We start from the raw sequence: 26,105 nt of genomic DNA on the forward strand, positions 1-26,105 counted from the left end.
ATATAAATGTGTAGCAACATTCTTGCCATACACGTATACCATCTGAGAGCTGCAGCATTCCACAATCTTCAGTTTGACACAAATACAGCCATGCCTACTTCCACCATTTTTCAAAAGCCCTCTGTGCTTTCAACTTTATCCGGAAGAACAAACTCAGGCAGTTTGTTTACATTCTCTAAGTTTGTTTTAGCTGCAGTATTATAAGGCCATTTTCTTCAATCCTTCTAGCCACAGCATCACTGTGAGCCATGCAGGAGGGGTTAGACAATAATCCTGCAAGCTCTGGGGCAGCATAGGAAGCAGAGCTGAAGTGAAAAACTGTGTCTTTGTTGTGACAGCATTTAACAGGACATGATTCCTTTAAGAGAGCACAGGCTTCAAATATAAGTATTAAAGGTCTGTAAATCAAAGTACCTGTATGAATTGTGTATTTGAAATGAGTCATGCATGAAGCAGAGGGGAGGAGGGGAGGAGAGGGATAAGCCCAACCTTGTTTGTATGAATTATATATTTAAATGAGACGTGAGGGAGCGGAGGGGAGTAGAGGGATAAGCCCCACCTCGTTGTCATGGTGCTGTTGCTGATAAGATTAGACCTTCATTGCTAATAACCAGCACATTGTAGAGCTGGCACAGTCACTGCTGGAGTCTAGAGACCAAGACATCCCATAAGCAGCAGCCTGTTTCTGCTCCCCAAAGAGAATTCAATTTGCAGGCATGGATAAACGGCAGAAAACACCAGCTGATAAAAAAGACGTCATTATCATTGGCGGGGGCTTGTCAGGTGAGGTACTTTATTTCCATCTACTTTGTCAGTTTAGTTATACACCAGGTAGATTTAACTCCAGACATTGCATTTTTCACTTAGTTCTGCTGTCATACAGTTGATGCCTGTGTTGTCTTTTGGAGCAGTGTTTTATCCATGGCAAGCACTAGTTTATTAGCAGTGATTGTTGGATATGTTTTAATGGTGAAATCATTTGTGTGTTTAAAACTAATCATAAAGTCAGGGAACATTCGAATGCAATCAATAAAGCACAGGTTAAATGCCTGGAGGATTTATTTTAGCACATTTTGTATGTGTACTATTTCATCAATAATATGATGAACTTGCATTGTTATCAAGTGATATATTGGATCAAATGATCATTTAACGATGGACTATTGTAACTAATAAATGAGCTAGGGAGATATATTCATACCAACTGTAAAACACTTCTTCACCCAGAAGTGAACTGCAGTGAGCTATGTTATGCTTTTGGTCTTGTATCACGATATAAACTATACATATCTGTGTTCGATACACAAGGGGCTAATCTCATCAATACGCTGTTCATTGATACACCCCTCCCCTAACACACACACATGCAAAGAGCACAGTGCATATTGGTATAAAGAAAAAACACAAAAAGGCTAGAGTATAAAATACACAGTGTTCTGAGAAGTGAATGTTACTGGCTTACTACCCCAATCCCTCCACCTTTTTTTTGTAGTTGACAGGCAATATCCACAGGCTTCCTTTTAACAAAGAGTAGTGGTAAGACAGGTTTCAGTGTTAATGTGCAAAACTGCCACTTAATTGCCTTTTTTTTTTTGATGAAGGGCACAATCTTGTTTCCCGGTTTTGAATGCAAATCCAGATTGCTTCCATGTATCGTTTCATGTGAAGATAAAGAGTATTAATATTATATTATGTTATTCATTATTTTTTTGACCAGTGGTTTTCAACCCTGGTCCCCAACTATCGCAGGAACAAAATATTTGTTTTAAACATGTATTGCTTTCCAGTGCACATAAGACAGCACTTACAGACAGACTAGCTGTAGGAATTCCTCTAGACATCACTAGGTGCAATACAATTACAAATAAAGCACAATGAAGCCAAATGTTTAGGATACTTCAGAGTCAGGGTTAAACACCACTGCTATAGACTGCTGACATGCCAGCTTATCAAATCCAGAAGGGGCGGAGTCTCAGTGTCATAGTGCAACCGGTGACATCAGAGATGCTTGGTCTTAAAGCGTCAATCAAACCAGGAAAGAATTGTAAATCAGGCTCTTGTCATGCATGAGCGAAGATGCAGAAAGAAAGAATACCCTTCTATAAATAGAAAAGTGCTGGGTTATTATCAGTGAGTTAGTAATTGATAGATTGGTTTAGGATTGACTGAGAGCCACTGCCTTGACAGGAACATCACATATAGAGCCAAATACATTAACCATAAGAAATGTATTATAAAGAAAAGTATAAGATTAACTGAACAGTAATGCAGAGAGAGAAAGGGAGATGAGACCAGAGACACAAGAAACACAATAAAGAAAAAAAGACACAATAAACACACCGGACAGAGGTGAAGGAGTGGGCCCCTGTGTATATTTTTGTGTTACATGTTTTATGTAGTGTGTTAATGTTGGTGTATAGTCATTGGTGCACAGGATATAAATGGGTCTGTATAACACAAGTGATATAAAATTTGTATTTAGGCACAAGATTTGCACAGCACTAAAATGTAATAATACATGAGCACAGGAAATTACACTAACTTAATTCACATGTAGTTGTACCGAGACTCCAACTGAATGATTGATTAGCAATCGAGTCTCAGTACAGCTGCATAAAATCAGCATGTTTTCACTCGAGGTTGTGTGTTCAGGGCGAAGGAATGGGTGTGGAGTAGGAGAATTAAAATAGTAAGAAAATCAATTGCTACGTCGTGCTGGAGGACCAGTTTGACGTCACCCACTGCAGCCGTCTTTATGACTTCCGCTGCTAGTCTGCTTGGCAAAGGACTTTCACATAAGAAATAAATAAAGCACTTTAAACATTCAGAATGCAAACTAGAAGATCAGTAGGCCTAATTATTGTTAGGTACCTGTTAAAAGTTAATGATGCCATTTTATATTAACGACTTGTAAAATTAAACTGTCATGAACTAGATTGAGACATATGCGGTGCTAGAATGGATTCTTGCGTTGTTTGCGTTACATAGATATGACCTAGTGGGAGCCCCCCTGGACTGGGGTCCCGGGCAGTTTGTCCTGTTTGCTAGCCCCAAAAACCAGCTCTGCTCAGGATACCTGCCAGAGGAGAAAAGGTAAGGTCAAGCAGAAGTGGAACATGTAAGTTTGTTAAAGTAGGACAGAAATAATTGCTATAATTGCTACGTCACCATACAGCCAGCCTGTTTTAGTATATATACTACATTGCCATGGAAACAGAAAACTATATTGAAAAAACATATCCTTGTCATCTTTATGTACATACATAGGAACGTGCAAAAAATATCTTCCTATGATATATATATATTCCTATACGTCATGATGCTCTCTGGTAAGCAGCTTCATTTACCAACAAACTGCTGCCACTGTCACTTGTTACAACAAACACAGTACAATGGAGAAGAAATAACAAATTCATTATAAAAACACGGACATTCAACCAAACAATGACAGGAACTCTGAAACAATGCTGTTCAGATCAATATCTGAAGAATTTAAGGAGTCGTTTTTTTAAAGAGCATGAAAATGAAAATACAAGGAAAGAAAAAACACTTGCTGATATTATAAACCTCACAAAGTTGTATTTGCATTCAGTGGGAGAAACAAGAGAACTTCACCAGATACTTGAAAAAGACATGGACAAACACCTTTCCAATTTAATCTAGTCAAGCAAAGAAAAACAGGGAAGACAACCATGTCTTTATTTTTAATGTATTATATCTTCTCCATTTAACTGTGCTTGCTTTGTAGCAAGAATGATAATGGATGTGGTTTGTTTTAAATGTTATTCACGTGTATGCTTTAAGAAACACAGACTATATGAAATAACATCAGAAAATATTATCACATAGTAATCTATGTCTCTCATTGGTGTGGACTGGTAATACCCAAAACCATGTCGAGGCATATTATTGTCTCATAATATATTCTGATCCATACATTATTCTACCCTATTTATATTTTTTCTTCTCCAGCAAGAAATGTATAATCTGTAACTGAAACTGAAGTACCTTATGTGTTACATTGCAAATAAAGAAAAGTTTGTTACCTCTTTACAATGACAGAATGACAACAACTTCAAACATGTTTTACTAGGTTTAAAAACTGGGACTTATGAAGTACTTGCACAGATCTCATCACTTCACAGTAACAAGCTTATGATTCAGTTCCAGAGATTAATTTGTAAACAAAAATGTACCGGATCTGGAATCCAGTGCAATCCGAATGAACCCCTTCCTATATCTCCTGGTCAGTTACAAGGGAATCATTGACAATGCTTCATGGCAGTTGGTGGTTAGTTTCCTGGACACAAAGGGGAGTATCTTGTGTTGCACTGTACAAACTGTGTCAGATAGAAAGCCAGGTCTGATTGCAGGCCAGTAGTTGGTTGCCCGTCCATAGTTGTTGTTTTTTTCAGAGTGTAATACCAGTTCGGAAAGTGTAAGGAAGCCATTTAAACTGAGATAAAATCCAGCATTACAAGTCAGTGATCATGTCTGCATGGGTCTTTTTGCATTAGGGCAGGACAGGGAGAATTAAATGGGATTATGTTGACAGAAAAGACTACATTACGCTTCAGGCTCTAGGGCTTGGATGTTTATACTAAAAGAAAAAGCCTCCGGTCTGGACTAAGCAATTTCTGCATCCTCTTGGTTTTCCTTTGTTGCCACTGACTTGTCACTCAAGTGGCCTGTGTTTTCACTTAGTGATAAACTACAGTAACTTGTTTGATCTGTTAGTGGATTCTGGTTCCAGCATATATTACATTTTATTTTTGTTTCATAACTTTACAGTACAACTGTGCTCAGAAAAAATGCTGTCGTAAAGGCCTTTCACTATTGATTTAAAAAGATGATAATCAGACTTGGGAGTGTTTTTATTGTCATGCATTATCTGCAACATAAAAACCGCAGGCAGAATACAAATGAAACTAAAAACTGTGATTTTTTCTAGTTATGCCGCAGTCTGGAAACGCCACATTACCATAGAAACAGAGTGCCCACCTGTTTCGGAGCCTCTCTTTGATATTCTTGTTGAGTCACCAAGCTGCTTTTATTGTTCTTTCATTGAAAAACAATTTCCTGAAAAACAGATCTCCATTCTGCTTGTATTGAGTGATAGGATGAGGTGTGTGTACACATGTGTGTTTAGACATCAATGATGTGTGTGGGAGGCAGCTTTGCTAATTTACTGTAGGAGACTGTGCACAGTAATATAATCTACTATGCAACCTGGCTTCATTAAACAAGTCCAGCACTTACCAATAAAACCTTCTAATCTAACTGCAGGGCAATTATTACAGAAGACAAACACGCATTAATAATTTCTATATTGACGTTCATTTTCCACATACTTTGTCTCTATGGTAAAAGCCCATAGTGTTCTGGTCCTGCCATCGTTTTATATTGTTTGCATTATTTCAGTGTTTTATTTGTGTTTGTATAGAAGTCTGTGTTATTGTGATTTGATTATGAGCTCAGGAGCTGCTCTTCGGTTCGGCTTGCCTGCTGCGCATTTGACAGAAAAAAAAATGATACTCACAGTTTTTCTTGATTATTAAATCAATGTTAGTGAAACGGTGGTCAAAGGCATCAATACCAAAACCTACGCAACCAGAACTGCATTACTTTTTGCATAACTAGAAGTCATTTATTTTCACACAAAATGCTAATCTTAAACACATTTTTGCAAAACACTAAATACAAGTCTCAACATTTGACACAAAATGCAATTGAATGAGTCTTGTTGATCAAACTCAAAGCATTTGTTTGCAGCAGAAAGCAATCAATGCCAATTGCATTAATCTATATCTCACATGTACAAATGCAAATTACTCAATTGTTCAATCACCCATCAGACCTTAATCATGAATGAAAGAGGCCAAAGGTGAATTCACAGTTGTTGGTGAGAAACGGAGCTGGTCAGAGAGGGAGGATGTGAAAGACAGGGAGCCATAAGAGGAAGGGGTGTGGGTATGAATGGTGGTAGGATTAGACACCAAAGGGGAAGGCGCACTTGGAATCTCTTATATCTCTCAAATCTTTCAACAATAGTTGACCATGTGATAAATCATGGACTTATGATGAGAAGCGGGGCAGAGGGTACAGCCTAATCTTAGTAGATCCACAGTGGCATCAGTCATTTGAATCTTCAGGAATGAGAATAGATAAGTCACCATGCATCTAATTTCTGTATTCTAGTCCAGTAAATTTGTAAGTGTAGTTTTGCTGTCATTCAGTCCCTACATTAGTATCTGCCAACATTCAGTTAATGTATTGATTTGATAGAAAACCTCCTTCTGGTGGCTGAGGACCAATCTTTAGAGCTCAACAGGAGGCTGCTATAGTGGTTATGGTGGTTGGAAACAATACCATCCATTTGAGAGGCATTGCGATGGAATGTATTCGACGTGATGTTGATTAGAACGTGTGGCCTGACAGAAATCAGAGGCTGGATATAGAAAAAACAAATGGTTATTTGAGTAAAGTTATCATTTCATTATATTCCATGTTTATTTCTCTTCACTATGTTCTTTGGCACAACTGTATCTTTATGAGTGCTATGATTTACTGTTAGCGAGTAACACTAAAAATGGAAGAAATTAATAAATTACTTTTTTGTCATAAAAGCAATTCTCGTTGTCTGTTCTTGGGCGTAAAAGTTGTCCACTGTCTGAGTCATTTTTGGGTTAAGTCCACTGAAAGAAATGTATGTAGCTCTTACTGTAAAGCTAACATGCTTATTTTTACACAATTTGATTATCAAAAAGGATGTGAAAGGCAGAGGGAGTACGCACTAAGGGTTAAACATACTATATTGACGATTGTATTTATTATACTGTTGTGAAGTGGCTGATAATGTGAGCTTTTCATTAGATGGCAAATTGTATTGTTTTGATATACTTATTTCATTTTGTGACATATATTTGGTATTTTGAGAGCATTAGAGCAATTTGCAAATGAAATGTGTCATTTCGCAAACTGTTTCAGTTTTGAGTGTTGTGTTAACTGTTTTGAGAAAGTTGCACAATGTTTGAAGAAATGTAAGCCATTGGGAAAACCTGTAATCCAAAGTGTCAGATCACTAGAGGGCACTGGCTCTTACTGCTAACAAGACACTCCCAGCTGATTTAGCCTGTGTTACCAATGAGAGGCAGCTCCTGAACACAGGTGAAGGCACCTTGACACTGACTTACAATTAAAAAAGTAAAACATATTAGTTGAAAATTTCAAAAAATCCACTCAGAAAGGTTCATAACAAATTTAGTGAAAGCCTACTTTGGAGATTTACTATTTAGTTTTTCAACTTCAGACTTCAGCACTACATGGCAATGCCTAGAAGTTGGAATAATGGCAGAAGGTACCATTTCTCCACTGGCTTTTACCATGGCAATGGAAGTAATTATTAGGGCATCAAAATGGTTAGTGTGAGGAGAGCACTTGGCTTCTGGAATGCGACTACCACAAATTCGAGCATACATGGATGACATGACAACAATGACTGCAACAGTAGCCTGCACTAATCGGTTATTGGGCAAATTAACCAATAACATTGAATTGGCACGAATGCAATTCCAGACCACTAAATCAAGGAGCATCTCTATAATTAAAAGTAAAGTAGTAGATAAAAGGTTCTACATTAATGGTGAGGCAATACCACCAGTGACCGAGAGGCCAGTGAAAAGTCTAGGGAGATGGTACGACGGGGATCTAAAGGACACAGTTCGTGTGGGAGAAGTTAGACAATAAGCAGTGGAAGGGTTGAAGAGCATAGACAGCAGCGCTTTACCAGGCAAACTGAAACTCTTGTGTTTTCAGTTTGGTCTACTGCCAAGACTGCTGTGGCCACTGACTGTGTACGAGGTTTCCTTGACAACTGTTGAGAAACTGGAAGCTTTAATCAGTTCATACGTCAGGAAATGGTTGGGAGTTTCACGCTGCCTCAGCAGAGTGGGACTTTATGGTAAAAGAATACTGCAGCTACCAATCTCTGCTCTAACCGAGCAGTTTAAGTGCGCCAAATTCCGACTGGAAATGACATTAGTAGATTCACTTGACAAATGCATAAAGGAGGCAGCACCTGTGTTGAAAATGAAGAAAATGGACGGCAAAGAAAGCTGTGGAAGATGCTAAGGCTGCCCTTCGAATCGAAGATATTTTGGGGCAAGTTCAGCATGGAAAAGGAGGTCTTGGTCTCACTTCAGCTCCTCCTACATGGCATAAGGCAACTCCAGCTCAACGGAGGAAGCTGGTAGTCAATGAGGTGCAAAAACAGGAGGAGAGGATCAGGCGTGTAAAGGCCTTTTACCAGGCCAAGCAGGGAGAATGGATGAGATGTGAGAGTGAGGAACAACACAAGATCGGCTGGCAAGACCTATGGACAATGGAACAGAGCAGGATAAGTTTCCTCATCAGATCAGCATATGATGTTCTCCCATCACCACAGAACCTAAACCTCTGGATGGGTGAGGATCCCTCATGTCCTTTGTGTTCATCACCTGCAACATTAAGGCACATTTTGACAGGATGTAAGGTGGGTCTTAGCTAAGAATGGTTTACTTGGTGCCATGACCAGGTGCTGCCATGTCTGGCCTTAGCATTGGAAGAGAAGCGTAACCTGACCAATAAGTTGCCACCAGTTCCATCAAAGCATTACACACAAAAGACAATATTTCTCCATTCAGGAGAGCAACCACCAAGACAAGGTGTTAAAACCAAACCTCACCCAGGACAACTGGAAGCTGCTAGAGACTGGAAGATGCTGGTAGATGTTGGTCAATGGCTTATTTTTCCAACTGAGATTGCCACCACTAACCTTTGACCAGACATTGTCTTGTGGTCTGGATCAGCACACCTTGTTCATCTGGTAGAGTTAACAGTGCCATGGGAAGATGCTGCTGATGAGGCGTATGAGAGGAAGAAACTTTGGTATGCTCAACTAGCTGCTGAAGCAGAAGAGCAGAAGAGAGTCCGAGTTTACCCAGTGGAGGTGGTTTGTCGAGGATTTGTGGCACACTCTACAACCCGGTTTCTCAGAGACGTTGGGTTCAGTGGCCAAGAGTTGCGTCGCACAGTGAAGAACTTATCTGAAGCAGCAGAAAGGAGCAGCAACTGGCTGTGATTGAGACAGAAAGATTCTGGATGGGGATCTCAAGCACAATAGAAAGAAAGCAACGCTGATGTACAGGTAAGTAAGTCCGGCTGAGCTGAGTGGGGGGTGACGCTGAGACACCAGAATCACTGTTGATCGCTCTTAAGGTGTCGTGGGCTAGTCAACGAAACACCGAGGATGGAAGGTGACCACTTGAAGACCCCAGATGTGTACCCTACTTAGCTAAATCCAGACAGTTGTCATGCTGATGCGTTGGGGAGACCGCACTGGGTTGATCCCCGGAGCCAGCATTGCAGCCGTTGTGTGTGCTGATCCCGGGAGCCAGCATTACACTTCAGCAATCAACACCAGACAGAAGGATATCTACATCATCAAATGGAAAACAACGCAAATGGATGGAGATGCAGATGGATCACATTAGTTTACTGCAAAGCTACATCTTGGTTGGTGCTTATCTTGGTGAGAGCCGAGTTCAAATCAACATGAAGTTCAAGATCTGCTCACATGTAATGGAAATAATTTTTTTAATTAAAAAAAAGAAACTATCAAGAAGCTATTTGTTCTTTACTGTTAGACTTGTTTAAATGTTTGCACAGTTTTTTCATGCAGCTTTTTGTGTTTTCTTGTTCCCTGTTGCATTTCTCTCTCTTCAGTTGACTGTGGTATAACTCTTTCAGGCTGGTTGCTTTAGTTGTTTTGTTTGCAGTTTATTACTTTTTAATGGCTTGTGTGTTTTTTTGTTTTTTAGGGCTGTCTGCTGCCAAGCTGCTGAAAGAGGCTGGTGTGAGTGTGGTGGTGCTTGAAGCCAGAGGTCGTGTGGGTGGAAGAACCCTCACTGTGAAGGTAAGAGCATAGGAGTGACTTCACTCACACTAAACATATTCAACATAGTGCAGTGAGAAGCAGACTGACTCCAGTGCAAGAGGATGCCATTGTTTATAAGCCTCCTCCTCCTCCTCTTCCTCCTCCTCCTCCTCCTCCTCCTCCTCCTCCTCCTCCTCCTCCTCCTCCTCCTCCACAGCCACACAGCTGTTTGCTGTTCCTGGGGTTCTGCTTCTCTTGCCCATTTCCCCTCAGTCCAAGTTTGGACAGCCTGATGCTCTGAGCGATACCTGTCATTTGAGATCTTCATTCTGCTTGTATTGAGTGTTAGGATGAAGTGTCAGGGCCACATTGCTTATAACTACATTCTGCTCTAAATGCCCCGTTTCCTTCTATTTCCTGTATCCAGTCTAATGGTGGTCTCTCATTATCTGCAGTCCCAGTGTTTCTGTTTTGGTTCTGTTTTAAGTTAAATAGGAGCTGCGAAAGGCTTTGGAATAGTGGTGTCTGTTCTGTGACAGGGTCCTCAGTTCCAGTATGTGGATCTTGGGGGTGCCTATGTTGGTCCCACCCAAAATGGAATCCTGCGGCTTGCCAAGGAACTGGGGGTGCAGACCTACCTCGTCAATGAGAAGGAGCAGCTCATCCATCACGTGAAGGTGAGAAAGTACAGCATTTCAGACTTCTTGTGCCCAAAATTAGGATATCATTGGGATTACAGAAACTTGGCTTACTATACCCCAAGCGACAGAGAAGAATACCCAATTAGTGGGTTTAGGAGAGACAGACAAGACAAGAGGAGGAGGGGTGGCACTGTATATTAGAGAAAACAGAGGTAAAACCAAAGGACAGTGGAACCCAAAATCTGTGCCAATCCATCAGAGTCAAGGAAACTGACAAAAGTGTGCTAGATACTGCCAAACATGGATACCAACGAAGGCACCTCTATATACAAACCCTATATACTTTGTTGTTTCAGCCATTGCTACTCTTAATATAACTAGCGAGACACTGTAATTGAATCAAAATGTTGGTTTGTTGTATTCTTTGTTTTTTGTTCTCCAGTTCCGTGCTTGTTTTTATAAATACCATGATAATTTGTTGCTGCCCGTTATCACGGTTTTGTATCTTCTCCCTTCGCTTCTGTTTCCATGGAAACCAAAGAAAGAACCCTGAAGCCAGCCTGTCATCTCCATTTAGTTTGCTTCTCTATACATGGACAAAGACTTCCAAATATAAAATCTACTCAGATGTAAAATTCAAGATAAACTACGACAGAGGCAAATATTAGAATTTATGTGGCTATATACCTACAGACGTTTGCTTGTGCTGCCCATGGCTGTATGAAGGCAGGTCCAAGTACTGGAAATGATTATTTTGTTACTTTGTTTTTACAAAGCCTCCTTATTTTAATTAAGTGAAGCTGTATTTAGATCCACTACTGTTTAGATCACTTGAATAGACCTAGCATGGAAAGGGAAATATATGATTGCTGTACCATCTGTTTCTTTCAAAACTGCACAATCTAGACCTATGTAGAGAGTACACAATAGGTAGCATCTATAGAATTATTCTGTTAGCTACAATCACTTTAAATTAAAGGGGGGTGTGGGTGGGGGTTTAAAATTTACAGGGTAAATAAGTGTACTTCTCTTGAAGTATGTTTCATCCACAGTGTAAAACCTGTTGAAGTAACAGGAGAAGCAAAAGCCATTTAAAACGGTTTTGTGATATTTGAAATAAGTGCATGTAAATAGTGTGCATTGAAAGCACACTGGATGTAACCCCTCTAATGAATTTGTAATGATAACCCTGTTGTGTGTCTGGCTGGTCAATGAGTGACCTGCTGCTCTGTCTCCTCTCAGGGCAAGACGTACCCTTTCCGGGGGGCCTTCCCACCCATGTGGAACCCCATAGTCTACATGGATTACAACAACCTGTGGAGGACGCTGGATGACATGGGGGTGGAGGTCAGCCAATGCGTTCAGTCAGACAGTTTCTACAAGTGTTGTTATTATTATTATCCCCTTACTTGTTTGTGTTGTTAGCAATCATTCTGACATGACGGATTCATTTGGCATGAGAATGGAATGGATCACGTATTAGGGGTAGCACCAAACAATCAACTAGTCGACTAGAAAAGTGACAGTCAGCGACTAATCACTCGCTTTACTTACAAAGAAGTAGCAGCAACGCAGTGTGTGTGTGTGCGTCTACATTGCGTGTTAGTAGAGAACTAACAAAGTCAATATTCAGCTGTTTGAATTGAAATGGAGAGTACTGGTGAAGCATATGGTTTCAGATGCACAGAATTGCAAATGCATTTGCAATCCATTACTTAGAAATTACATTTTAGAACACTAATACATTGTTTTATACCACCATTTTACATATAGTGCAGCAAATTGTTTCAAAACTGGATGTACACAGAGTACCAGACAATATATTCTTTTCATTTTTTTTCATTTCTCCCTTGCCGATTCGATTTAGCCAAAGAAGTAATCATTCTCCTGCTGTTATGTACACTGTAATATAGAGAAGCTGCATCTCCCTGCTGTAAGTGTGTTTCCATCACGAGTGGCAGCAGGTTGGAGGGCTCACTCTAAAGATGTATTTACAGTATTTTGCACTGACTCATTAAGTAAACTCTTTTGTGTTTCCTCTTGTTCAGATCCCTTGTGACGCCCCCTGGAGTGCACGGCATGCTGTGCAATGGGACAACATGACAATGAAGGAGCTCATTGACCAGCTCTGCTGGACAAGGTCAGGAAGCCACTCGAGTGTATCGATAGAATCTGAAGCTGTTGTCTTCCTGTCTTTACTATGACAACACTTCTCAAATGATCTTCACTGGTAATGCTAGTGGACAGTGGCGCTACAGTGGCATTGAAATAGTTCTGTATGAAGGGGCACTATATATGTATCAATCAATAAGAATCTCTGCACGTTGCCAGTATATTGTACCTATTAATCTACTGTGTATACAATACTGCCTACAGCCTGAAGTAACTATTTGTCTAGTTAGTGTAAATACTGGAGGAAAGGTTATATGTTGTATGTCAATGTCCAAACATAACTTTGTTGGCATTGCTTGTCACACCATCTGCTGCCTTTGTAGCTTTGGATAAATACATTCTGAGGCCCATATTTATAATCCTGCATAAAATAAATATTTTAAGAATATCTGTGTCATGAAGGTGCATGCAGAGTTAGGCAAAAGCAGTTTTTATTAGTCTTGTGCTTATCCGTTTAATTAAAGGCTAACAGATGGCAATCGTAACAATATGCTATTGCTTGCAGTTTAGCTTTTATTTTTGCTCCTGTGGAGAGTGTTTCTAGGCAGATGTTATGTTTTATTGGTTTTTCCCTGTCATGGTATATCATACTGGTGTTCTTGTTTGTGACTGGTTTAGAATCCAAGGGGAGTGTGTTTCTAGGCAGATATTATTTTTTATTGGTTTTTCCCTGTCATGATATATCATACTGGTGTTCTTGTTTGTGACTGGTTTAAAATCCAAGGGGTCTCATAATCTTCTGGAGTTCATAGAATAAAAGACTCTGCTGTCACTTGACATTAACACATTTAGCAGGGCCGATCGAGTCAGTGGCTGCATTGCAAAACATGTTGTCTGTGCCCAGTTATCTGTATCGGGTTCAATTCATAGTCAAACCAACCCAGGTGTCCCATGGTCAACCATTGCCAGTCCATGCTTGGCATATGGAGCCACAGCCAATTCAAGTTCAGAGAAAGCAGTTTCCATGCTAGACCATGAGTGACCGGGAAACAATCCTAATCACTGCTGGTGCCACGCTGCGCCTCCATCCCGCTGCATCTCTAGCAGCATAGAGTACTGGCCGGGTCTAGTGTCTCAGAGATCCTGCATTATGAGGGGAGAGGTGGTACACATGAGTGCTTAAAGGGTTAAAACAATACTATAGTGCTGTACTTAAACTTGCCTACAAATTAAAATGTGTGTAATTTTTTTTCTAGTTTTTGCATCTTTGTTGTTCTCCTCGTGCTTCTAGTGCTTTATTCATAAGCATATTTAATAATATTAATACATTCAATGATAAACATTTTGACTGAAGCCTTTTTCAATGTTTTCAAATGTCTTTAATTAGACAACATTGAAAAATACTTCCAGTTGAAAATTTTGTCTTGAATTGCATTAGGGTTTTGAGTAATTTAGCATTATTGAATGTTTAATAGCTCTGGATGTACTTACAAGCAGGAGCATGCAGGCAAATTGATAAGACTGCAATGCACTTCACATGGAATACACATAGAGAGTAGAGAAATGTTTGTTCTTTCATAATTGCAGGGCAGCCAAGGAGTTTGCCACACTGTTTGTCAATGTGAATGTAACCTCTGAACCACACGAGGTGTCAGCACTCTGGTTTCTGTGGTATGTGAAGCAGTGTGGAGGAACGAAGAGGATATTTTCAACTTCTAATGGAGGGCAGGTACAAAGCTATCTGGACTGCATTACTGCACACCAGTCCAATACAATGTATTATTAGCTTATAATAGTGAGGACTAAAATATACTCTATCACATTCATTCCTCCTCTGCTGTGCACATTTACTATTGTTGTTGTTTTTGTTTTTACTGAATCTATAAAGATTTTTTTTTAATTGTTTGCCAGGGCATTTCTACTGCAGTAATCTTGCTGTCCTCTGACAATCTATTTTCTCATGTCAATGTCATATTAACAGCACTCACTTCTGTTTAAATGAAAGTCCCTCTGAACTCTCAGCAATGGCAGTGATTGAGAGGAGTATTATTTAAACACGCCACAGGGAGCATTACATCACATCTCAGGAAACTGAACGCTGTTTATGATCTTTATTTTCCTAAATATATTGTTTATTATAGATGGCTGAAGATCTTTCAGCCAATCAGAGAGCTTGTTTTGCCTACACATCACATAGAAACGCAACTCACTGTCTGCATATTGAGTTTGTACTGTGCTTCACTCTCACTACCGGTTCATTGACGTAACCTGAGGCAGCTCTGGATTCCCTTCACTGCAAAGGCAATTCAAAATGATGACATCACAATGGGCCGCAAACCTCAGCCACTTAACTATGTGCATTCTCTTCAAACAGTCTTTTCCCTTCTTTCAGTGAAAATCACAATGGACTAAATAAAGGTTGGTCAGGAATAGAAAACATTTGGAGCTGGTATATTAACAATAAAACAGTGTGTGACTAAGTTATAGGACTGTGAGGATCTGCATATAGGTTATAACAACACTCCTAGTGTTTCAGCCTTGATCCAGTCCTATTCCTTCTGATATTATGATATCACAGACCTAAAACACAGACCTAAACCAACCTGTATAACCCTATAACATCATGTGTGTGTTGTGCATGGTCCTGTGAAGCATTGTGCACTCAATCCTGTACAACGCTTTTATGCTTCCTCACTGTCAAGACTTGGAGTTTTTTTCCTAAGCCGTTTTGCTGGAACAGTTCAGAAGCACACCCTAACAGCTATGGCAAATACTGATCTAAGCATAGGCAATCATACAGAACACACATAATATGGTAACTCACAGGTAACAAATGACATATTTTGAAGATGTCAGTGATTTAAAGTAACCCTTTAAGAATGGATTTACCATGGCGGTCTCTGTGGATCCTCAGACTTGCTTAATGAAAGCATTCTTGTCGTGGTTCTGCTCCCTCAGGAGAGAAAATTTGTTGGTGGATCAGGGCAGATCAGCGATCGAATAGCAGAGCAGCTCGGGGATTGGGTAAGGCTGAACCAGCCTGCAGTTAGACTGACTCAGACAGATGCAGCCGTTTGTGTGGAAACTCTACATGGAGAAAAATATGAGGTAGGTGCAAGGGAGGGACTTACACACTACAGTTTGTATTGCTTGTGTTTCTAGGTTCACTCTAACCACACATTGCCAGTCACTCATGTTTTAGATATGCCTTGAGAACCGCTCGTCCAGGTTTATTGAAACTTTAAGTTGGCATTCCTTAGTCTTTTGTTTACACCTGATTTTCTGAGCTGTTGGGAACTGCATACACATGTGCTACCTTATTAAGGAGTTAGGCCACATATGCATGTCTACATGTAATCATAATTTGAAATCACAATTTTACGGCTAACCTTTTATTTAATCTTAACCTTAAAATCTCAGTCCCCCAGCGACTGCAGATGCTACTTCATAGCCTGCGCAGACCCCTGAAATAGCCATTCTTTAGCAGAAGCTCTTGGGGGTTCTGTGTGTGTAGATCAGGGTCACCTCCTATCTCATGGTCTGGTTTGTTTCCTTGGAAGCATGTTTGTTTGTTACTGACAGTTATTCAGTCCATAATCCCATAAATAATCATTCGTGGAACTTGGACTAATTACATCTGGAAGTGTATATTATCAGGTAAACACAATCAGGACTCTATTGGTGTTTCAAAAACTCCAACTTTATTAAAACACAACAATAACAGCGTCTAAGATCTAAGCTGTTTGAATGTATCTCTACCAGTAGATGGCAGTATTAACACAAATTAACTCCTTATATTACATACAATATATCAGCTATTTTTTGCCTGGTTTGTTAGGATTTGTGTTCAATATTAATTGCTGTGTTTGTCTTGGCTTGGGACCCAGCTGCAGATGAGTTATTATTCCAGTTCTGTAAATGAACACATACAAGCTTAAATAAATAAACACAAACATAAATGCATGTTTATTCATGTATATAATGCTTTTTATTTTTCAATAAACTGCAGAGTTCTTCCAGTTCAGTACCTGCTTCAGACTGTATTTTATGTCTATTACCTGATGTTGAGTCAGTAGTTATTGATTCCTCTATGTCTTGTCCTGTGTACAGTTGTCATCCCACGTACATCACACTACAGTTGAACAGAAGGTATAGGTGGCAGAATCCTGTTCTTCCACACAGAGAGAAATATTGACATTTAAAGCATAACTAAAATGTGTTTTCTAAAACCTTAGATTTGGTTAAGAAGAATGTGTCAAGTATTGAAAAGTATAATTTGTTTGTCTGCAGGCTGCGCAATCACATGCACTGTGCAGTATAGAGAACACATCTGATCATGTGACAGGCACTGCTAGTGACATTACAGCTTGAGTAGCAGGGCCCTGTGATCTATTCACAGCCTAAAAAAACACAAATTTCCAGTAACACAGAGCCTAATTTCAGTCGTGGTTTCTATTTTTATAACCCTCCCTGGCATCGTTTGAAAGAAAATCAAGCCTGTATAAAACAAAATAGAGCACTTTCACGCTCCTCACACATTCTACAGGAACTGTGACAAGGTCAGTTGCCTGGTCCTGGACTGAATACATTAGCAAGGCGATCATACTGAAACAGCAAACCCAGTTTTGGGGATTAATGATAAATCAATGTGTTTTATGTACTATGTCTCTTATTATCCCCACATGAGGATGCCTGTCAGGGTACAGAGTGGAGGTTTTGCACACAGATAACCATTTGTCCAGTTGTATGTTAAGGCTACTGTCCCTCTGTCTGTATGATGAACTTGTTTCCATGTGCACACAGTGGAGGCAGGTCATGTAGTTCTGATTATTCATGTCATTAATGCATCCCAGCTGTGGTGGGGAATGGCAGTCTCTGACTTGCTTACTATTTCTCTCCAGGGTTCCTATGTCATTAGTGCCATCCCTCCAGGCTTGAGCATGAATATCCACTACGACCCTCCGCTGCCCCCTGTGCGGAACCAGCTGATCCAACGAGTCCCAATGGGGTCCATCATCAAATGCATGATGTATTACAAGCAGGCCTTCTGGAGGGAGAAGGGTAATGGGTCTCATGTTCATACTGCTAACAGTATAGGAGCCACGCACTGTGATGCCATGCAGCCGCCTGTACTGCCATATAAGAGTTTCCCATAGTAAAGTTGACTAAAGCATGGTAAAGCCTAGAGAGATATCTAGAGCATATTCAAAACTAGGGTAAGTGATGGTAAACCCACAGCGGGACCCTGGGTACAGGAGACTCTCACTAATAGTATAATAACACAGAAAACTCTCACTAATAACACAATAATACAGGAGACTCACGCATAGTACAGTAATACAGGAGACTCACTAATAGTACAATAATACAAGAGACTCTCACTAATCTGAACCAGTTGGGACCAGTCCCTGACATAGCTGTTAATGCTTCACACACACCCCTGATACAAACCAGTCATTGCAGTTTGGTTTCTGTCAGCCTGTATTTCATTATTATAGTGTGGTTTGGATTACAGATCAGTTTGGACTACAGGGTTCTGATGAGCAGGAGCCTCCTGTATTCACATAGTTTACTGTATTGCATTATTCACTTTTTTCCTGGTTAATTATATTCTAGTATTTTTTTGTGTTTTCACGTAAGTTATTTTTTAATATGCAATAAGTAGATTTTTTTAGTGGTAAGAGCTTAGTGTTGAAAGTTCTTATCAAGAGTTAGTGCCATCTAGTGATCAGCAGTTTCTTTTTGTTTTGCTGGCATATACAGCTGTGCACAAGAGGGTGCTGTCTCTTACTAATTTAAAACACTTTGGCTAATGTAGCCTATGCAGCATATGTCTATGGCAGACAGCAAGAACTGAAGAGCAGCTTTTGATATCATAACCAAAGCACCTTAAAAGATAATGATTAAAAATAAAAGTCCACTGCCATGTGCTCTATGTACCCCATGCGTTTCTAGAACATCATGAACAAGGGAGATGCAGCTTTTCATTACAGAATACCTGTCAGGGATTCAACTTGCATAGCAAACGGCTCAACAAATGGCCCATCACACACACTGTGTGTATAATGCCTTTTGAATGGTCTGTGTGCAGGGTACTGTGGAACAATGATGATTCAAGATGAGGAATCACCCATTTCAATGACACTGGATGACACCAAACCCGATGGATCTTGTCCTTGTATCATGGGGTAAATATGAAAACAGGACTCTCCCATATAGAGAGGTCTCTGCTCCCAAAAGTAACAATATGGTGGTATGCCTGCATTTGATTCATGATGTGTTAATAAACAGCACACTTGTCTTTCCTGCATGTAGGCTTTGTTTTAATGATCTAAACACTGCTGCTCTTACCTCCAATGTCTTTTAAACCTGCTGTGTGTTTATTTATAGGGCCACTTACAAACCTTACTGCAATAAAAACACAAGGAAACAAGGTTTGCACAATATCAGGTAGTCTGATCATCCACTGCAGTATACAGATCATTAAAACAGACATCTGTGTCTGCTAAGTGTTGAGAGCATTCAGGGAGTGTTGTCAGTCTGCTTATTTCCAATACGAAATGAGTGTCCAATACGAAATGCATAGAGGATGAGGCTTCACTCTATGCAAGCTGGGGAAGGCACAATGATGGGGTTTGTCAAGGCAAGTGAGATTGAGCTGCAAGACTTGTAATGCGTCTTCTTTTTCAGATTTATTTTGGCCAGAAAGGCAAGGCATCTCATCCACCTAAGCAAAGATGAAAGGTATGTGCATTGATGTTACATGGGATGTAGTTTAGCTTTCACTAATAGCTGTGTATTTACATAATAGTTACATAATCATTATTGTGTATCGTTACAATGTCCCTAATGTGTAAATATTTTTTCATGATATATGTAAGTATGCAATTGTATCAGAAAAGGGTTTAAAGTTAGGGTTAGGGCTAGGATTAGGATTACATCATGCAGAAAAGATGTACACATTAAGTTATTAATATTGTTTTTAAGTAATCATGTATTTACTAAGTAACTACTATGTAAATACACAGTAATTAGAGAGACTTAATGCAAAGTGTGACTTCTTTGTTTTTTCAAATGACATTTCACAAAATCCAAAACATCTCTACATATTTAACAGCCTTAAAATAACAAGTACTGTTTTATTAAATCTTTCATGCATGAAATATTTAAAATTGCTGAGAAAAGGGAGTTTTGGACACATAATAAATATGTTTTCCATATAATTGTTTTTCAGTTTATTTCCATTGCTTTTATATGGGGGAAAAATGACATCCTCATGAGGTTTTTTTTTTTTTATCTGTCTCCATATGAGGTCTCTGTACATGAATGGGTTTTTCAAGCCTCTTTTTAAATAGAATGTGCAGTTTATGAAAGTTTATTCTTGTTCTTCAACACACTGTTTAACCTTTAAGAGTTGTTAACACTCTTAAAAAATCTGCTCTATATATACAGTGTATCATTTATTAAACATGTTTTAACAGAAAAGAAAGAGTCTGTCAGATTTATGCACAGGTTCTTGGCACTAAAGAAGCACTTCATGTAAGTATATTACTCACCACTCATACAGTGATTTTCTATAGTTTTCTGTTTAACATTTTTATGCTATGATATATAATGACGGAGAAGCAGAAATGACACCAGTAACCTACGCACTGTGAGCCATTCGATTAGTTACTGGAATATTTAATAAGCATGGAATGTACTGATGCAACCAGAAACAGGAGAAAATGATCACATACACTAGAAAACAAAATAAGTATCAGGAAATGTAAAATATTATGAAAATTTAGATGCAATAAACTGTCTTTAACAGCAATGTAATAAAGCACACTTTACAGAAGCTGTGTTGTTTGCATATAATGCTCTGCTTATTTCATTGTACGTGTACCCACAGCCTGTTCATTATGAAGAGAAGGACTGGTGTGAAGAGCAGTACTCAGGGGGGTGCTACAGTGCCTACTTCCCCCCAGGAACCTTCTGTCAATTCAGCAGGTTGGTTCCTAGATCTCGTGTATACTGTGCTTGGACCACAACAAATCTTTACCACCAAATTAAGTCAACTTTACACCAAAAAACAAAAGCACCCTTCTGATGTTATGTTAGGCAATGATAGTCATTGTTTTGATTACATTTTTATGATTTTTCTAATCATTACAAACCAATGTCCTGATTTCTACCTCAGCGCCTGCTTCTGTAATTTCTGAAAAGGTAACGGAGATTACAACTGCACATCTCAAATTGACATTTTCTAAAAAGAAAAGGACATTCGTTTGTAAGCCGGGTTAATAATTATCAGAAAGCAGAAACAGCAACAGATAATTATACAGAACACATATATAGTAAACGGATATTAAATAGGTAAGTCCCCTCAAATGTCTTTATTGTTGATGTTTTTTTTACTGACACCTTCTGTTTTGTGATGTTTGTTTTTTACTGTTATTCCAATGCTGGGTTTTCATGTTTTTGTTTTGTCTGTGTTAAGGTGCTTTTACCACATTACAGGGTTTACGATTTTTCTGGCAATACACTACTGTGCATTAGATGGAGCTGATGCTTAGTTCTATAAAGACACTCTTACTGATCTAGCCTCTGTTACACATGTCTATGACAGACAAGGCAACCAGAGCTGAAACTTCTAAACTCATTGTCAAAGAACCATAATAGAAACTTCTGAGTAATTTCAATAAAGAGCCACCCAGAGTGATTGAAAACATCATTTAAAGTAAGAAAATAAATATATAAAAGAAAATGTAATTTGAATATACTCTAAATATTCAGAAAATGTGTCTGATTGAAGTATCCCTTTTGTTATGTACTGTATTTGGGTTTGGAAATAAGTAAGCCCAGACAAAGGAAACCGTACAAAATAAAACATGTTTATTAAGGAGTAACACACGGAACACACACCTCCAAGCAGCTGAAACGCACACGCGCCTTTCCTTTTATACAGCAGTTAACACACTGCCTCACACGTGTTAGCTATACATTGTAACTCTTTCACGTGCTGTGCACGTGAACACACTCCGCACCTGCAGAGTAATACATAACACCTTTGACTGCATCTAGAATATGGTCTCGGGTGCTGTACGATACACGCTGATATATACTCAATGAGAGGTCATAGTGGTAAATCGTGACTGGGTTTACTGGCCACTTTAACCAGGAATGGGTGCAAATCTGATACAAACTGACATGCTCCAGGTTTGCTCAGATCAGTTTGATGTGACGCTCCAGGTTTGCTCAGATCAGTTGGGTGTGACACTCCAGGTTTGTTCAGATCAGTTGGGTTTGACGCTCCAGGTTTGCTCAGATAACTTGGGTGTGGTGCTTCAGGTTTGCTCAGATCAGTTGGGTGCAATGCTCCAGGTTTGCTCAGATCACTTGGGTGCGACGCTCCAGGTTAGCTCAGATCAGTTGGGTGCGATGCTCCATGTTTGTTCAGATCACTGGTAGTCGCGTGCACGATACACAATGGCTGCACTCATCCTCTTGTTAAGCAGCTTGCTCGGCTGGCAGCAAAGGATCTACTGGGCTCCTATCCCCTGGAAAGCCTTGCAAGCAGACAGGACCCCTCATTGTGCTCAGCTGACACCTCCCAGCATCTCTGCCCCGGAGCATCACAATCTGTGGAATTTTAACTGCAGGGTTTTTTTTTTTTATATAATTGGGTTTTATTTTTGGAAGTCTAAATCTGGAAAGAATCGAGTTACATATTTTATTTAATCAGGCAGACATTACTCCAAAGATTTATTTTCTGGTTGTATCTGATTAATTTTCAGCAAACAAAGCAACAAGGACTTTTAAATCAGCTACATTGCTGTGGTACTGCTTCTATTAGGTCCTCTCATACAGAGAAAAACAATGAAATATTATTAATATATGAGCAACTCAGAAACATAAAAAGGCCAGAGAACTAAAATGACCTTTGAAGTTGCTTACTCACCTGTCTAAAAAGCAGCTCCTGTTCATTTTATTGGTTCCTCACTTTCGATATTTTCTTAAGGTTAATGAGACACAAAATAAGACTTGTGTCTGTATTCTTGTTTTCCCCTCAGAGTTCTTCGAGAGCCATTTGGCAGACTGTACTTTGCCGGCACAGAGACAGCGACGAGGTGGAGTGGATACATGGACGGAGCTGTGCAGGCAGGGGAGAGGGCTGCCAGAGAGGTAACGAGACACAGGCTCTATACCATCCTGTGGCTGCTTACAGAAGTAACTTTCAAACAGCTGATAAACTTGCCCCCACTTTTTATTCATGTTGTTACTAGTTCCTACTGCAACAATAATGGGAGGAGACAAGTTTGCTTCAATTAATTGTCTTGCTCAATTTAACCACTTTTACGCTGTGTATATACAGTGCTAATCCTTTTATTGTATATAACTTGGCCTCTTTTGTAGATATACCATCTTTATCTGTATCTTTATATTCTGTTTCTGGACTGATATTGCATTTTTTATATAATTCTAAAAAAAATAAAACACCATTGGGATTCGAACGCTTGTGTCCAGACGTGCTGACCACACTGTCTCAAAAACCTGCATCTCAAGAGCAGAAACGCAGTCCAGATACATTGCCATTGTAGAGACCTGGGACTCAGATCTGCATTTCCACAATGACACTCATTACAATTGCAATTACAGCAAACAGCATCTTAAAACTTACTCCCCATCCACCCTAATCTTTATATCTCTAAATTTCAATATATCTGTTTCTCAGGTGCTACATTCTATGGGAAAAATCCCAAAAGCTGAAATCTGGATTGAAGCTCCTGAATCCGAGGTATTCTATTCCTTTCTAGGTTTTATATAGGATTTTAACTTCATAACTATTTATCAGTACTACAGCAGATACTTTTAATTAGCGCTGGCACAAAGTCCAGTCCAGGAATTATAACATATCTATTTGGGGTTTCTTTTCACACCCTTGTCCCAAACTCTGTGTTCAGATGGATTTCATCAGTGCATAAGGGTTTATCTACTAGGCTCACCTTACTCAGCCAGGATAAACTAGAGCTGGATTTCTGAATAGCATCTTGCAGCTCTGGGGATTCACCCAGGACTGCATGAACATATTCTTGGATATCCCTGGGATTAACCCTTGAGGTAGGTGGTAGATGCAGTCTGTCTGGATTAACCATTCAGGTAGGTGGTAGATGCAATCTGTCTGGATTAACCCTTCAGGTAGGTGGTAGATGCAGTCTGGCTGGATTAACCCTTCAGGTAAGTGGTAGATGCAGTCTGTCTGGATTAACCCTGCAGGTAAGTGGTAGATGCAATCCATGTGGATTCCCTGGTGCTGTAAAATGCTCTTAAAAATCCAGCTGTGGTTTATCCGGGCATGGTACAGATTGATAAAATCAACTTCTTACTTCCTTACCATTTTACCAAGCCCTCATTATTTTATATTGTCTCCTTATGATAAGAGACCTCAGTGTGTCTTACTGTATGTATATTATACTCATAATGTATAAATAAAGTAGTGTGTTATCAACCAAACAGAAGTACTGGGGAACTCTGATAATCTTAGGGATGAATAATCCAGATATACAGTAATGCTTTTTATATGGTTACCCATTAGGTTACAGTTATGATTTCCTTCCCATTCATATTTGCACGTAAAGAACTTATGAAAGAGGTCTAGACATAATGTTAGGAGGCAACCCATCTGGATTCAGACATTTCTCAATTATGAAGTTCAATCAACTTCCAATAGAGCAACAGTAAGTAATGGCAACTCTTTTGCTCTCTTCCTTTTTCAAGCACACTGGCAAGAAGAACAAATGAATTACTTCCGTTCTGTGTGCCTGAATTGTACAAAAAATTCCCACTAGAGGGCAGTGTCTACTTGCTAATACTTTGTAGCTAATTCTTCATCTTAAAATACTGCAATACTATTTCTCACTAGTTAGGGTCCTCAATCAAAAATGTGAAACCGTATACACTATCATGCCTGTGTCTCTGAACTCTGCTAGCCTCTAATAGATTGTGTTTGGTATAACCTGATGAACAAAATACACCTTTTAAGCAGGTAGGCAAGCAAGCAAGCTAGCTCTTTGTAACAGAGCAATGAGAGACCAGCAGCAGTTATCCTCTCCCTACAGGTCCCTCCAATGAACTGACTAACACAGTCATTCCCATGCAAACACACATAGTGGTACATGTCTGGTTGTCTCACTCAATTAGAAGGAACAATCACATCAATTTCCATTGCAGAGATATAGGCATTACTAGACACTGAAGGTGGGTTCTGACTTCTAAACAGTGATTCTCCTAAAACAGTCACATTGCATACCAGAGTAAGGTGCTCTTACCACCGGGGGAATCATTACCTTGTACCCCTGTTTGTTTTGTTGCACAGGAAGTTCCATCTCAGCCAACCACAGCAAGTTTCCTGGAGGAGCACCTGCCCTCTGTCCCAGCGTTCCTCACAGTGATGGGCGTCTCCACGGTTCTCATTGCTACAGTCACCACTCTTGGCATGGTTGTATTCAAGAAGCACATCCACTTACATCCATTTAATTGAATCTGATTTTACCACATCGTGTGCATTGATTGTGTTGTATTGTAATTGAATATCATGTCCAGCAAGATTAATATGTTACCTTCATTTCAGTAACTCCCGAACTAGGTAATGTTTACTCCTGTTTTAATTCTACTATTTAGTACCTGGCTGTGTCTTAATTCACACTCTCATCACTATGTACTTGTCTCCCTTGCTCTCAAGCTACAAAAGTAGATAACGCCTGAGACACACATTTTTACCCATGCAGCATCAGGTTAAAGAGAACTGGCCAGCAGGTTCACAAGTAAAGTGGTTCTAGCTGACTTCAATAATCCCCTGGTTTTATAAGCACATCTTTACTTTAAACAACAGGGACCAAATAAGTTGTTACAGCTGACATGTACTGCCATTTAACGTGAGCATACTGTACATAAAAGTTGGCTTATGTGCCATAAATAATATTTTTGTTTACTGTCTGTTACACCTAACATTTTTTGAACTGTAGTGTAAATTAGCATGTCCATGCAAAAAATATAATGCTCCACAAAATACATTTGCAATGTTTATGTTACTTTAGTGATACTCTACTCTTAATGCTTGCAGACAAAAAGCTGAATCCAGCTGTAATTGTAATAGTAATTGTATAATTACTCTATATTATACAATTAATAGTGCAATGACTTAAAAAGATAAAAATATCATTTTATTGAATAGCTATATGATTTTTAGGTGTTATCCCCTCTAAGAGTAACATATGTTAACAGTATATATTTATTGTGATTCTTAAAAATACATGTTTTTATTGCGTGGAAAGAAAACTACAAATGTCCTTGCCTCAGTATTGTCACAATGCCATGTAATGTTAATGCTAAATGCCAATATTGACTGAACTGTTATTGTCTAGCTGTCATGTGCAAATAAGATGAGTGAGTTTGAA

General features: G+C 39.3%; 1 protein-coding gene across 1 annotated transcript; it reads left to right on the forward strand.

Annotated features, from left to right (window-relative positions):
- The first annotated feature begins 533 nt into the window (after window positions 1-533).
- Window positions 534-26,105, forward strand: LOC121295336 (amine oxidase [flavin-containing] B-like). The gene is made up of 15 exons (XM_041219830.1): window positions 534-783; window positions 9,858-9,952; window positions 10,453-10,590; window positions 11,797-11,901; window positions 12,603-12,694; window positions 14,254-14,395; window positions 15,625-15,774; window positions 17,568-17,727; window positions 18,758-18,854; window positions 19,357-19,410; window positions 20,148-20,205; window positions 20,561-20,658; window positions 22,722-22,833; window positions 23,384-23,446; window positions 25,025-26,105. The coding sequence occupies exons 1-15, from the start codon at window positions 717-719 to the stop codon at window positions 25,187-25,189; spliced, it is 1,596 nt and encodes a 531-aa protein (XP_041075764.1). The 5' UTR covers window positions 534-716; the 3' UTR covers window positions 25,190-26,105.

The sequence above is a fragment of the Polyodon spathula genome, chromosome 20 (genome assembly GCF_017654505.1).
Source record: "Polyodon spathula isolate WHYD16114869_AA chromosome 20, ASM1765450v1, whole genome shotgun sequence".
NCBI lineage: Eukaryota > Metazoa > Chordata > Actinopteri > Acipenseriformes > Polyodontidae > Polyodon > Polyodon spathula.